Source organism: Heterodontus francisci, chromosome 43 (assembly GCF_036365525.1).
Source record: "Heterodontus francisci isolate sHetFra1 chromosome 43, sHetFra1.hap1, whole genome shotgun sequence".
Classification (NCBI taxonomy): Eukaryota; Metazoa; Chordata; class Chondrichthyes; order Heterodontiformes; family Heterodontidae; genus Heterodontus; species Heterodontus francisci.
The window spans coordinates 11,382,889-11,398,023 of NC_090413.1; the positions used below are offsets into that span (position 1 = coordinate 11,382,889).

At 46.7% G+C, this 15,135-nt stretch overlaps 1 protein-coding gene across 1 annotated transcript in view; it reads left to right on the plus strand.

Moving 5' to 3' along the window:
• The first annotated feature begins 290 nt into the window (after window positions 1-290).
• atp13a1 (ATPase 13A1) overlaps window positions 291-15,135 on the plus strand; it is a 105,558-nt gene continuing 90,713 nt past the window's right edge. Inside the window, exon 1 of the mRNA XM_068020883.1 lies at window positions 291-647. Coding sequence (XP_067876984.1) covers window positions 354-647 — 294 coding nt within the window. The 5' untranslated portion in view covers window positions 291-353. The remainder of the gene's footprint in view (window positions 648-15,135) is intronic.

Consider the following 15,135-nt stretch of genomic DNA (forward strand, 5'->3'; position numbering starts at 1 on the left):
CTGTCCATCAGTTAACTCTTTCTCCTGATTGGTTTATACTTAATACGTGTACCCTCAGTCAGTATCCGAACCGCTAATTTGTTGATTTTATAGATTAAACTCCTCATGTGATCAGTGATCGGATTGCTCAACAAAACAAAAAGAATGACAATATATTAATTCCAGTTTATGGGAAAAGCATTTAATAAAAATAGATAATGCAGGAGTCTTTTGCAGCATGTTCTGCTCGCGGAAATGCCGGTTGCCAGGAGGCGCACGTTAACCGGAAGTGGCCCTCGCCGCGCCGGGGTCACGTGGGTGGAGTGCCGGTTGCTGTGCGGCGTCACTGAGTTAGGCCTGCGGCTGCTGCGGTGATGGAGCCGCAGCTGGAGCCACTCGCGACCCGGAGTGGGGGGCCCGCTTTTGGCGAGGAGCTGGTGCAGAGCGTGTCGCTGTACCGCTCCCGGCCGCTGCTCCTCCACTTCACGCTGGGGCCGTTTGCGGCGCTGTACGCCGCCTGGCTCTATATGTGGGTGTGCCAGTACGGGGTCAGCCAGTACCCGGAGGCCGGGCTGATCACGCTCGCTGCGCTCGGGATCGCGCACATCCTCACCGTGCTGTCCGGGCACTGGTCCGTGCACGCGCACTGCCTGCTCACCTGCACCAAGGTAAGAGCGCGCCCGCGGGCAGGGACTGGATATAAACTGGGTATACCTGGGTACAGGGATTGGGAATAGACTGGGTGTACCTGGGTACAGGGACTGGGAATAGGCTGGGTGTTCCTGGGTAGAGGGACTGGGAATAGGCTGGGTAAAGCTGGGTGCAGGGACTGGGAATAGGCTGGGTAAAGCTGGGTGCAGGGACTGGGAATAGACTGGGTGTACCTGGGTACAGGGATTGGGAATAGACTGGGTGTACCTGGGTACAGGGATTGGGAATAGACTGGGTGTTCCTGGGTACAGGGATTGGGAATAGACTGGGTGTACCTGGGTACAGGGATTGGGAATAGACTGGGTGTACCTGGGTACAGGGACTGGGAATAGGCTGGGTGTTCCTGGGTAGAGGGACTGGGAATAGGCTGGGTAAAGCTGGGTGCAGGGACTGGGAATAGGCTGGGTAAAGCTGGGTGCAGGGACTGGGAATAGACTGGGTGTACCTGGGTACAGGGATTGGGAATAGACTGGGTGTACCTGGGTACAGGGATTGGGAATAGACTGGGTGTACCTGGGTACAGGGATTGAGAATAGACTGGGTGTACCTGGGTACAGGGATTGGGAATAGACTGGGTGTACCTGGGTACAGGGATTGGGAATAGACTGGGTGTACCTGGGTACAGGGATTGAGAATAGACTGGGTGTACCTGGGTACAGGGACTGGGAATAGGCTGGGTAAAGCTGGGTGCAGGGACTGGGAATAGACTGGGTGTACCTGGGTACAGGGATTGGGAATAGACTGGGTGTACCTGGGTACAGGGATTGGGAATAGACTGGGTGTACCTGGGTACAGGGACTGGGAATAGGCTGGGTAAAGCTGGGTGCAGGGACTGGGAATAGACTGGGTGTACCTGGGTACAGGGATTGGGAATAGACTGGGTGTACCTGGGTACAGGGATTGGGAATAGACTGGGTGTACCTGGGTACAGGGATTGGGAATAGGCTGGGTGTTCCTGGGTACAGGGATTGGGAATAGGCTGGGTGTACCTGGGTACAGGGACTGGGAATAGGCTGGGTAAAGCTGGGTGCAGGGATTGGGAATAGGCTGGGTGTTCCTGGGTACAGGGATTGGGAATAGACTGGGTGTACCTGGGTACAGGGACTGGGAATAGGCTGGGTAAAGCTGGGTGCAGGGACTGGGAATAGGCTGGGTGTTCCTGGGTAGAGGACTGGCAGTAGATGGCATAGATATAACTGGCAACTGGACCCACTGCTATGTCCAGACTGGCCAAGAGAGAGTGGGAAAATGGTGCACTGACACGGAACACAAAATTCCGTGTGTATCAAGCCTGTGTCCTCAGTATCTTGCTCTACGGCAGCGAGGCCTGGACAACGTATGTCAGCCAAGAGCGACATCTCAATTCATTCCATCTTCGCTGCCTCCAGAGAATCCTTGGCATCAGGTGGCAGGACTGTATCTCCAACACAGAAGTCCTCGAGGCGGCCAACATCCCCAGCATATACACCCTTCTGAGCCAGCGGCACTTGAGATGGCTTGGCCATGTGAGCCGCATGGAAGACAGCAGGATCCCCAAGGACACATTGTACAGCGAGCTTGTCACTGGTATCAGACCCACCGGCCGTCCATGTCTCCGCTTTAAAGACGTCTGCAAACGCGACATGAAGTCCTGTGCCATTGATCACAAGTCGTGGGAGTCAGTTGCCAGTGATCGCCAGAGCTGGCGGGCAGCCATAAAGGTGGGGCTAAAGTGTGGCGAGTCGAAGAGACTTAGCAGTTGGCAAGAAAAAAGACAAGTGCAAGGGGAGAGCCAACTGTGTAACAGCCCCGACAACCAATTATATCTGTAGCACCTGTGGAAGAGTCTGTCGCTCTAGAATTGGCCTTTTTAGCCACTCCAGGCGCTGCTTCACAAACCACTGACCACCTCCGGGCGCTTACCCATTGTTTCTCGAGACAAGGAGGCCAAAGAAGAAGGATAGACCCGAATACTGGCCTTGTTATGTGCAGTTTGGATTTACACAGCATCAAGGTTTTAAATGTACAGGGTTCATTCTGCTGATTCAAGACAAAATAAAATATAATCGTCAGGATTTCTGTTGCACAGTTAGTTGCCGAAAAGGGAAGCGTAAGGGAACAATGCACGGAGGGTGTACTACCTGTTATTTCTTTAGTAACTAAGTGTTTTTCATTCCAAAAATGTTCCAATTTACTTCGGGCTTTAAACAAAACAACATGGGTGCTATTTTGCATACTTTTCAAATTAATAGATATTTTGAATTCAGCAACTATGAGTGGGGCATAGTAGTTTTAAAAAATTCATTCATGGAATGTGGGCATTGCTGTCTAGGCCAGCATGTATTGCCCGTCCCTAATCGCCCTTGAGAAGATGGTGGTGAGCTGCCTTCTTGAACCGTTGTAGTCCATGTGGGGTTGGTACACCTACAGTGCTGTTTTGAAGGGAGTTACAGGGCTTTGACCAGTGACAGTGAAGGAACGGCGATATAGTTTCAAGTGAGGATGTTGTGTGGGTTAGAGGGGAACTTGCAGGTGGTGGTGTTCCCATGCATCTTCTATCCTTGTCCTTCCAGGTGGTAGAGGTCCCGGGTTTGGAAGGTGCTGTAGAAGGATCCTTGGTGAGTTGTTGCACTGTACCTTGTAGATGGTGTACACTGCCACTGTGCGTCAGTGGTGGAGGGTTAAATGTTTGTCAGTGTGGTGCCAATCAAGCTGGCTGCTTTGTCCTGGATGGTGTCGAGCTTCTTGAGTGTTGTTGGAGCTGCACCATCCTGACTTGTGCCTTTTTAGATGGTAGACAGGGTTTGGGGAGTCAGGAGGTGAGTTACTCGCCACAGAATTCCTAGCCTCTGACCTGCTCTTGTAACCATGGTATTTATATGGCTATTCCAGTTCAGTTTCTGGTCAATGGTAGCCCCTAGGATGTTGATCGTGGGGGACTCAGTGATCGTAATGCCATTGAATGTCAAGGGGAGATGGTTAGATTCTCTCTTGTTTGTGATGGTATTGCCTGGCACTTGTGTAGCATGAATGTTACTTGCTGCTTATCAGCCCAAGCCTGGATATTGTTCAGGTCTTGCTGCATTTCTACATGGACTGCTTCAGTATCTGAGGAGTCGTGGATGGTGCTGAACATTGTGCAATCATCAGCGAACATCCCCACTTTTGACCTTATGATTGAAGGAAGGTCATTGATGAAGCAGCTGAAGATGGTTGGGCCTACGACACTAATGTATAGTCACTGCACCCAAGTTGAGGATACAAGCTTAGTAGAGTGGTGAGATATATTCCTGTAAATGAGTGTGGGCTCTGCCTCCATTAGCTGACTAAATAGAGATTGTTTGTGGACAGCATTTCACTTTTGGCTTTTGGAATATTCAGTGGTCTTTAGTCTCTGAGATTTAAGCATTGTTCTCTGTACTTGTGCACACAAGGTTTTTTTTGGTATAAAGTATTTTTGAGCAGGGTTAAATGATAAAAAGAAAGCCTTATTTGGGATCTGATCCCTTTGTGTTCAGTTGGCTGACAATTCTGGGTCTTTTATAAATGGGTATAGAGCTTCCAATAACTCTGATAAAAGGAAACATTTTCAGATAGTACATTTCAGGCCTTCAGGATGTCCCAACCTGCTTTGCAGTCAATTAAGTATTGTTGAATTGGAGGCACTGTTGTAATATAGGAACGTGACGACCAGTTTGCGAACAGGAAGGTCCCACAAACAATTATGTGATTATGTTGCTTGAGCGATTAAATATTGGCCAGGACACCATGGAGATCTTCCCTGTTCATCTTTGAAATAATACCACCTTTTATATTCACCTGAGAGGGCAGACAAGGCCTCTTTAACATAGAAAAGGAACCATAGAAAAGTTACAGCACAGAAAGAGGCCCATCGTGTCTGTGTCGGCTGAAAAAACTAGCCGCCCATTCTAATCCCACCTTTCAGCACCTGGTCCGTAGCCTTGCAGGTTACAGCACTTCAGGTGCAGATCCAGTACCTTTTAAATGAGTTGAGAGTTTCTGCCTCCACCACCGATACAGGCAGCAAATTCCAGACACTCGCTATCCTTTGGGTGAAAAAGTTTTTCCTCATGTCACCTCTAATCCTTCTACCAATCGCCTTGAAACTGTTCCCCCTGGTAACTGACCTCTCCGCAAGGGGAAACAGGTCCTTCCTGTCTACTCTATCTAGGCTCCTCATAATTTTGTACACCTCAATTAAGTCATCCCTCAGCCTCCTCTGTTCTAAGGAAAACAACCCTAGCCTATCCAATCTTTCCTCATAGCTGCAATTTTCAAGCCCTGGCAACATTCTTGTAAATCTGACTTTGTACTCTCTCCAGAGCAATTATGTCCTTCCTGTAATGTGTCCCGAACTGTACGCTGTACTCCAGCTGTGGCCTAACTAGTGTTTTATACAGTTCCAGCATTACATCCCTGCTTTTGTATTCTATACCTCGGCCAATAAAGGAAAGCATTCCATATGCCTTCACCGCTTTATCTACCTGTCCTGCCACCTTTAGGGACCCATGGACATGCACTTCAAGGTCTCTCAATCTACCCCTCTCAATATCCTCTGGTTTATTGTGGATTCCCTTGCTTTGTTTGTCCTCCCCAAATGCATTACCTCGCACTTCTCCAGATTGAATTCTATTTGCCACTTTTCCACCCACTCAACCAAACCATTGATATCATTCTGGAGTCTACAGCTGTCCTCTTCACTATCAACTACACGGCCAATGTTTGTGTCATCTGCAAATTTCTCAATCATGCCTCCCACAATTAAGTCCAATTCATGAATATATACCACAAACAGCAAGGGCCCCAGCACTGAACCCTGTAGAACACCACTGGAAACAGTTTTCCATTTGCAAAAAATCCGCCGACCATTACCCTTTGTTTCCTGTCAGAGCCATTTTTGGATCCAACTCGCCACATTCCCCTGTATCCCATGGGCTTTTACTTTTCTGACCAGTCTGCCATGTGCGACCTTGTCAAATGCCTTACTAAAATCCATGTAGACGACATCCATTGCACTACCCTCATCAATCCTCCTTGTTACTTCGTCAAAAAATTCAATTAAATTAGTAAGGCACGACCTTCCCTTAATAAATCCATGCTGACCATTCCTGATTTAGCCTTTCTAAGTGACAGTTTCTCTCATTTCTCATATCTCAGAATTGATTCTAATAATTTGTCCACCACCGAGGTCAGACAGACTGGCCTATAATTATTTGGCCTATCCCTTGCACCCTTTTTAAGCAATGGTACAATGTTTGCAGACTTCCAATCCTCTGGTACCTCGCCTGTATCTAGTGAGGAATTGAAATGGATCCTCAGAGCATCAGCTATTTATCCCTGGCTTCCTATAATAGCCTGGGATACAATCTACCTGGCCCTGGTGATGTATCTACTTTCAAGGATGTCAGACCCCTCTAGTACTTCCTGATTATGCTTATGGTATCTAATATTTCGCACTCCCCTTTAACTACAACGTCTGCATCATCCCTCTCCTTTGTGAAGACAGAGACAAAGGGGAGATGTTGGCGCAATGGTAGTGTCACTGGACTAGTAACCCTGAGCCCGAGGCTTCTGCTCTGGGGACATGGGTTTGAATCCCACCATGGCGGATGGTGGAATTTGTATTCGATTAATAAATCTGGAACCATTGTTGATTGTTGTAAAAACCCATCTGGTTTACTAATGTTTGCTGTACTTACCTGGTCTGGCCTACATGTGACTCCAGACTCTCAGCAATGTGGTTGACTCTTAAATGCGCTCTGAAATGACCTAACAAACCACTCCGTTTGTATGGGTATGCAATAAATGCTGGCCTAGCCAGCGATGCCCACATTCCACGATTGAATAAACAAAAAAGTAATCATTAAGAACCCTGGCCACATCTTCTGCATCCACGCACAAGTTCTCTTGTACATCTCTGATAGTCCCTACCCTTTCCTTAGTTATTCTCTGGCTCTTAATGTACTGATAGAACATCTTTGAGTTTTCCTTGATTTTACCTGCCAATAATTTTTCATGTCCTCTCTTTGCTTTCCTAATTTCCCTTTTTACTTCACCCCTGCACTTTCTATACTCCTCTAGGCTTTCTAAAGTATTAAGTTTTTTTGTGACTGATATAAGCTTTCTTTCTCTGCTTTATCTTATCCTGCATGCTTCTAGATAACCATAGAGCTCTAGATTTGGCAGTACCACCCTCTTTCTTTGTGGAGACATGCCTACACTGTGCCTGTAGAAACTTGCTTTTGAATGCCTCCCACTGGTTTGCCACTGATTTTCCTTCAAGTAGCTGTATCCAGTCCACCTTCGCCAGATCATCTCTCAGCTTCGTAAAGTTTGCCTTCCCCCAACTTAGAACTTATACTCCTGTTTTATCTTTGTACTTTTCTATAATAATGCTAAATGGGCGGCACAGTGGCGCAGTGGTTAGCACCGCAGCCTCAGCTCCAGCGACCCAGGTTCAATTCTGGGTACTGCCTGTGTGGAGTTTGCAAGTTCTCTCTGTGTCTGCGTGGGTTTCCTCCGGGTGCTCCGGTTTCCTCCCACATGCTCATAGACTTGCAGGTTGATAGGTTAATTGGCCATTATAAATTGCCCCTAGTATAGGTAGGTGGTAGGGAAATATAGGGACAGGTGGGGATGTGGTAGGAATATGGGATTAGTGTAGGATTAGTATAAATGGGTGGTTGATGGTCGGCACAGACTCGGTGGGCCGAAGGGCCTGTTTCAGTGCTGTATCTCTAAAACTAAAACTAACTGTATTATGGTCACTATCTCCAAAATGGTCACCCACTGCTACGTCATCCACTTGCCCAGCTTCATTTCCTACGACTAAATCGAGAATTGCACCGTCTCTTGTTGGGCTTGTTATGTGCTGGCTAAAAGAAGTTCTGTTGAATGCCGTTCTCTGTGCCCTTCACACTGTTTGTATCCCAGTTGATATTAGGATAGTTGAAATCCCCAACAGTTATTGCCCTATTGTTTTTACACTCAGAAATTTGCCAACATATTTATTTTTCTATCTCCCTCTCACTGGAGGGGTATAGTACACTCCTAGTAATGTAGCTGCCCTTTTTTATTTCTGAGCTCAACCCATATGGCGTCATTTGATGATTCATTTAGCATTTCATTGTTCCTCACAGCTGTTAACGATTCTTTAACCAATAATGCTACACCCCCAACTTTTTTATCCGTCTCCCTATCCTGCTTGAAAACTCTATATCCAGGGATGTTGAGCTGCCATATTTGCTCCTCTTTAAGCCAAGTTTCCGTTACAGCAGTGTTATCATGCTGCCATGTGTCTATCTTCCCTCAGCTCATCGGCTTTATTTGCTATGATCCTTGCATTTAACTAAGTACCTTTTAACACTGCCAAATTCCTGTGCTGTACTCATTTTAACCTTTGCTTCTTCTGTCTTTCATAGTCATTCATGAATTTTCTGCCTCCCGTTCCTTGCTCTGAATTCGTCCTATCTGAAACTGCCCTCAGGTTCCCATCCCCTTGCCAATCTAGTTTAAACCACCCCCAATAGCACTAGCAAACTTTCCTGCAAGGATATTCATCCCAGTCTTGTTCAGGTGCAGACCGTCCGGCTTGTACAGGTCCCATCTTCCCCAGAACCGGTCCCAATGCCCCAAAAATCTGAAGCCCTCCCTCCTGCACCATCTCTCCTGACACGCATTTATCTGGTGTATTCTCCTATTTCTATACTCACTCGCATGTGGCCTTGGGAGTAATCTGGAGATTACTACCTTTTGAGATTCTGCTTGCTAATCTGTTTCTTAACTCCCTAAACTCAGCCTTCAGGACCTCATCCCTTTTTCTACCTATATCGTTGGTACCAATGTGGGTCACGGCCTCCGGTTGTGCACCCTCACCCTTCAGAATGTTCTGTAGCCGCTCGATGTCCATGACCGTTGCATCAGGGAGGCAACATACCATCCTGGATTCACGTCTGTGACTACAGCAATACCTGTCTGTTCCCCTAACTATAGAATCTCCTACCACTATTGCTCTCCTGTCATTTTTCCTCCTGCCCTGCACAGCTGAGCCACCCATGGTGTTCTGGTCATGATTCTCTCACTCCAGAGGAACCCTCTCTCCCATTGGTACTCGCAACTGAATACTAGTTAGAAATTGGGATGCCCTCCGGAGACTCCTGCACTACCTGCCTTGTCCTCCTTGTCTGTCTGGCAGCCACCCAGTCCCTTTCTACCTGTGCTCTCTTAAGCTACAGGATAACCACCTCCTGAAACATGCTATCCACATATATCTCATCCTCGTGAATGCGCCTCAGTGACACCAGTTGCTTCTTGAGTTCCAAGATTTGGCACACACATTTTTGCATTTGGTGGCACTTTCTGCACATGTAGTTGTCCAGGACATGGGTAGGGTCCTGGAGTCCCCACATGGGACAGGATGTGCATTCGATGCCTCAAATTATTTACTTCCTGCACCAAAATTAGAAGTTAAATAACACAAAATGGTTATAAATAGAACGAACAAATGAGTAACCACCTACCGACTACTGGTATTTTAGCTTCTACATAGTAGACAGATTTAAATGTTAGAGAAAAAATAAAAATCAGAAGAAAAAAGAAAATACCCACCAGATACTCACCGACTAGCATCTTATCTAAAAGACGACGCCTCCGAAATTGCAGCACACCTTCATTACTGCAGCGGAGTGTCAGCCTAGATTTTGTTTGGTTGCGGACAGATGGAAATTTGGTTCATTGGATAAGTGAATACATTGCAGTGCACTATGCTTATAAATATAGGACCTGAGCTGGCATCTTACCAACCACCTCCAACAAGCATGTGTTTCAATTTCTGTTTTATAGAACCATCTCCAATTGCAGACCATTCTCTTGGTTCTGCAAGTCACGAGTCTTTTTCCTTGAATTCCATTGGTTTTATTGGGGACTGATCTGAGTTTAGCGTTAAATGTTTAACCAATTTATTAGTCCTTTTTTATGAAGTGATTGTATAGATAGGAGTCTTCTTTGGCCTCCTTGTCTCGAGAGACAATGGGTAAGCGCCTGGAGGTGGTCAGTGGTTTGTGGAGCAGCGCCTGGAGTGGTTATAAAGGCCAATTCCAGAGTGACCGACTCTTCCACAGGTGCCGCAGATAAAATTGGTTGTCGGGGCTGTTACACAGTTGGCTCTGTCCTTGCGCTTCTGTCTTTTTTCCTGCCAACAGCTAAGTCTCTGCGACTCGCCATTCTTTAGCCCCGCCTTTATGGCTGCCCACCAGCTCTGGTGATCACTGGCAACTGACTCCCACGACTTGTGGTTAATATCACAGGACTTCATGTCGCATTTGTAGACGTCTTTAAAGCGGAGACATGGATGGCTGGTGGGTGTGATACCAGCGACGAGCTGTACAATGTGTCTTTCGGGATCCTGCCATCTTCCATGCGGCTCACATGGTCAAACCATCTCAAGCGCCGCTGGCTCAGTAGGGTGTATATGCTGGGGATGTTGGCCGCCCCGAGGACTTCTGCATTGGAGATAGGGTCCTGCCACCTGATGCCAAGGATTCTCTGGAGGCAGCGAAGATGGAATGAATTGAGACGTCACTCTTGGCTGACATACGTTGTCCAGGCCTTGCTGCCGTAGAGCAGGATACTGAGGGCACAGGCTTGATACGGAACACAAAAGTCCGAGTGTGTCAGTGGGCCATTTTCCCACGCTCTCTTGGCCAGTCTGGACATAGCAGCGGACGCTTTTCCCATGCACTTGTTGATTTCTGCATCGAGAGACAGGTTACTGGTGATAGTGGAGCCTAGGTAGGTGAACTCTTGAACCACTTCCAGAGCGTGGTCGCCGATATTGTTGGATGGAGCATTTCTGACGTTCTGTTCCATAATGTTCGTTTTCTTGATGGTTAGGCCAAGTTCGTTGCTGGCAGCCGCAATCCTGTCGATGAGTCTCTGCAGGCACTCTTCCGCGTGGGATGTTAATGCAGCATCATCAGCATAGATTGGAGTAATGCAGTATATACAGTATATATTGGTTTTCAGATTTGACATGGTGTTTTGCAAAAAGCTTGTTATGAAAAGGCAGATGAGTGTTTGAAAGGAAACGTAGCATTAGGGATAGAGAAAGTATAAACAGCAAACACAGGTTTGGGGTAATAATGGTCGTTATTGGACAAAGTTTGGAAGTGCTCATGGTTTTGTCCGCTTGGACAGATATGGCGGACAGCTGGTTTAGTCATTCACTGCCAGATCTAACTGAACCATATAAAGTACTGTCCGGTCTTGCTCTCTTCGAATAGTGCTCATTATTCCAGGACACTCAGCTTTTTTCTACTAGCCTTAATCTTCTAGCCCTCTCCCCTGTCTCCTCCACCCTCTCCTCCAACAAGTGTGACAGGATTGAGACTATTTGATCAGCTGCATCTGCCCCTTCCCCTAGCTCACCAGGCAAAACATTCTCTAAGGTTTCCCTCTCTCCTATCTCTGAGCTTGTATCTTTCTCTGGTTTCTTTCCTATCTTTTCCCCCCCCCCACCCCCTGCCCCTTCTCATGCCCTCTCCGAGCTATCTTGTCCACGTGATCCTCCTCCTGCTTTCTAAACCCTGTTCCTGTTAAAGTACTGACCACCCAACCTTCCTTCCTGGCTCCCATGTAAGCGTTCTGTCTTCATGTACTGTCCCTCTCTCCTTCACATCTGCTGTCATCACCCCTCTCAAAAAAAAAAGCCTTTACCCCTCTGACCTTACAAACTGTCACCCCATTTCCAACTGCCTGTTCTTCTCCAAAGACCTTTAACATGTTGTTGCCTGCCAAATTTGTTCCATCTTTCCCGGCGTTTAAATCCCTCCAATCAGGTTTCTGCCCCGCCACAGTATCAAAACTACTCTCAATGTCACAAATGATACCCCACATGACAAAGGTGAACTATCTCTCTTCTCCACTTGCCTGCAGCATCTGACACAGTTGATCTCACCAGCCTCTTCCATTGCCTGTCCAGCTGGATGGAACTGCATTTGCTTGGTTCCATTCTTATCTATCTAATCATAGCCAGAGAATCACCTGCAATGGTTTCTCTTCTTGCTTCTGCACCCCTACCTCTGGTATCCCAAGGGATCGATCCTTGACCCTCTCCTATTTCTCTCTACTTGTTGTCTTTGATATCATCCGAGAATACATCAGTTTCAGTATGTATGCTGATGACACTCAGCTCTATCCCTCTTGACCCCTCTGTTGACCAAATTGTCAGACTGCTTGTCCAGCATCTCAACTGGGTGAGCAGAAATTTCCTCTAATTAGATATTTGGAAGACAGAAGCCATTGTCTTTGGTTGCTACCACAAACCTGGCTCACTAACCACCAACTCTATCCGTCTTTCTGGCAGCTGTCTGAGGCTGAACTAGTCTGTTTGCGACCTTGGTGTCAAAGAACAGTACAGCACAGGAACAGGCCATTCGGCCCTCCAAGCCTGCGCCGATCTTGATGCCTGCCTAAACTAAAACCTTCTGCACTTCCGGGGTCCGTATCCCTCTATTCCCATCCTGTTCATGTATTTGTCAAGATGCCTCTTAAATGTCTTTATCGTACCTGCTTCCAACACCTCCCCCGGCAACAAGTTCCAGGCATTCACCACCCTCTGTGTAAAAAAAAAAAAAAAAGCTTGCCTCACACATCCCCCTAAACTTTGCCCCTCTCACCCTAAACCTATGTCCCCTAGTAACTGACTCTTCCACCCTGGGAAAAAGCTTCTGACTATCCACTCTGTCCATGCCAGTCATAACATTGTAAACCTCTATCATGTCGCCCCTCCACCTCCATCGTTCCAGTGAAAACAATCCGAGTTTATCCAACCTCTCCTCATAGCTAATGCCCTCCAGACCAGGCAACATCCTGGTAAACCTCTTCTGTACCCTCTCCAAAGCCTCCACGTCCTTCTGGTAGTGTGGCGACCAGAATGCACGCAATATTCTAAGTGTGGCCTAACTAAGGTTCTGTACAGCTGCAGCATGACTTGCCTATTTTTATACTCTATGCCCCGACCGATGAAGGCAAGCATGCCGTATGCCTTCTTGACTACCTTATCCACCTGCGTTGCCACTTTCAGTGACCTGTGGACCTGTACGCCCAGATCTCTCTGCCTGTCAATACTCCTAAGGGTTCTGCCACTTACTGTATACCTCCCACCTGCATTAGACCTTCCAAAATGCATTACCTCACATTTGTCCGGATTAAACTCCATCTGCCATTTCTCCGCCCAAGTCTCCAACCGATCTATATCCTGCTGTATCCTCTGACAATCCTCATCACTATCCGCAACTCCACCAACCTTTGTGTCATCTGCAAACTTACTAATCAGACCAGCTACATTTTCCTCCAAATCATTTATATATACTACAAACAGCATATGACAAACAGTGTCATATTTGATCCCGAGGTGAGCTACGAACCACACATCCGTACCATCACTGAGGCTGCCTATTTCATTGCCCGACTCTGCCCCACCTCAACTCATCTGCTGAAACCCTCATCCATGCCTTTGTGACCTCGACACGTGACTAATCTCGCACATTCCTGGCCAGCCTCCCACATTTTGTCCTCTGTAAACTTGATATCATCCACACTCTGCTGCCCGTCTCCTTACTCGCACCATGTCATCAGTTCCGTGCTTGCTGACCGACATTGGCTCTCAATTAAGTAACGCCGGGATTAAAAAATGTTTAACAAAACAAGAAATGCTGGAATCACTCAGCAGGTCTGGCAGCATCTGTGGAAAGAGAAGCAGAGTTAACGTTTCGGGTCAGTGACCCTTCTTCGGAACTGTTCCGAAGAAGGGTCACTGACCCGAAACGTTAACTCTGCTTCATCTTTCCACAGATGCTGCCAGACCTGCTGAGTGATTCCAGCATTTCTTGTTTTTGTTTCAGATTTCCAGCATCCGCAGTATTTTGCTTTTATTAAAAAATGTTTATCCTTGTTTTCAAATCCCTCCATGACCTCACCCCTCCCTATCTCTGTAATCTCCACCAGCCCCACAACTGTCCGAGATATCAGCACTTGTCTTATTCTGGGCTCTTCAGCATCCCTGATTTTAATTGTGCCACCACTGGAGTTCATACCTTCAGGTGCCTGGGCCCTAAACATCACCTCTCTACTTTTTTTCCACCTTTAAAGAGCGCCTTAAAATCTGCCTTTTTGAATGAGCTTTTGGCCATCTGCCCTAATATCTCATGTCTCAATGTCATATTTTGTGTTATAGTGCCCCTACAAAGCACATTAGGATGTTTTATTATGGCAAAGGTGGTATACAAGTACAAATTGTCAGTGATTTGTTCATATTTAAATGATTTGAACTGGGACACGGAGTGCCATTTCTGACCACATCAAAGGGAGTTTGACTAGCAGTGAGTGAGGCTATGGTGGATTTCAGTAGAGAATAGACTTCTCGGTGGAGTGGACTGACATGTAACAGACAATTTGTAGTGAAGTGTGTGGTGATGTATTCTTGGTGGAACAGCGTGACCGGAGGGGGCTGGGCTGGGTTAAACCAGGGGCAAATGTAAAATTCTTCAAAAGTGAATGTGCAGGTAGATAAAGCCTTAATTGCCTCCACCCCCTGACACTGTAGCATTTGGGTTGTACAAATAGCAGAGGTTATGAGAAATTTGTGCATGGTTATGGAGTGACCACTTTTGGAGTTCTCTGGGCACCCCACTATAAAAAGGACACTAAAGCCATGGAGAGTGTACAGATTCACCAGAATGATGCCGGGGCGAGGAACCGTAGTTGTGAGATTTCAGATGATGGGGATATTTTCAAGGAAGATTTAAGAGAGGTTTTTAAAATTACAAAGAGTTTGATGGTCTTTTCCTATTCGCTCTCTTTCCTCTGATTGAGGAGTTGGAAGTGAAAGGTGAATTTTGAATGGAATGCTTAGTTATAAGAGAGTTGAAATGGAGTCCATTGCATCTTTTAAGACAAAATTAGATAAATTTATGAAGTAGAGGAAGATGTAGGGCAATGGGGATAGAATGCAGGGCAGTGGGATTTGTTTTGGATTGCTCTAGTAAAGAGGCAGCAAAAGCACGATGGGCCAAATGGCCACTTTCTATGCTCGAAACATCCATGGTTCTATAATGGTTGCAGTTCTGGCTGGGATCTCCTGGCCCACTTGTCCATGTTTTTATGTTTGGCCTTGGTAACTGTATGTCATGTTACTTGGATCACTTTTGCCAGCAGTGGGACCCATATGATATTCATCTTGCAACTATAATTTACTGATCATGCCTGATCTTGTTGCAACATATTCCACATTCTTGTTCCTCCCCATCTTTCCACTCTAAAAAAGAAAGTTTGATGTTAAATTGTCCAATCCCAACAGCCATTAGTCTGGCCAAGGTGGATATCAGTTGAAAGAATTCAGATTTTGGGTACTGAGAATGGTCTGTTGGACAGTTCCATGTCATGCTG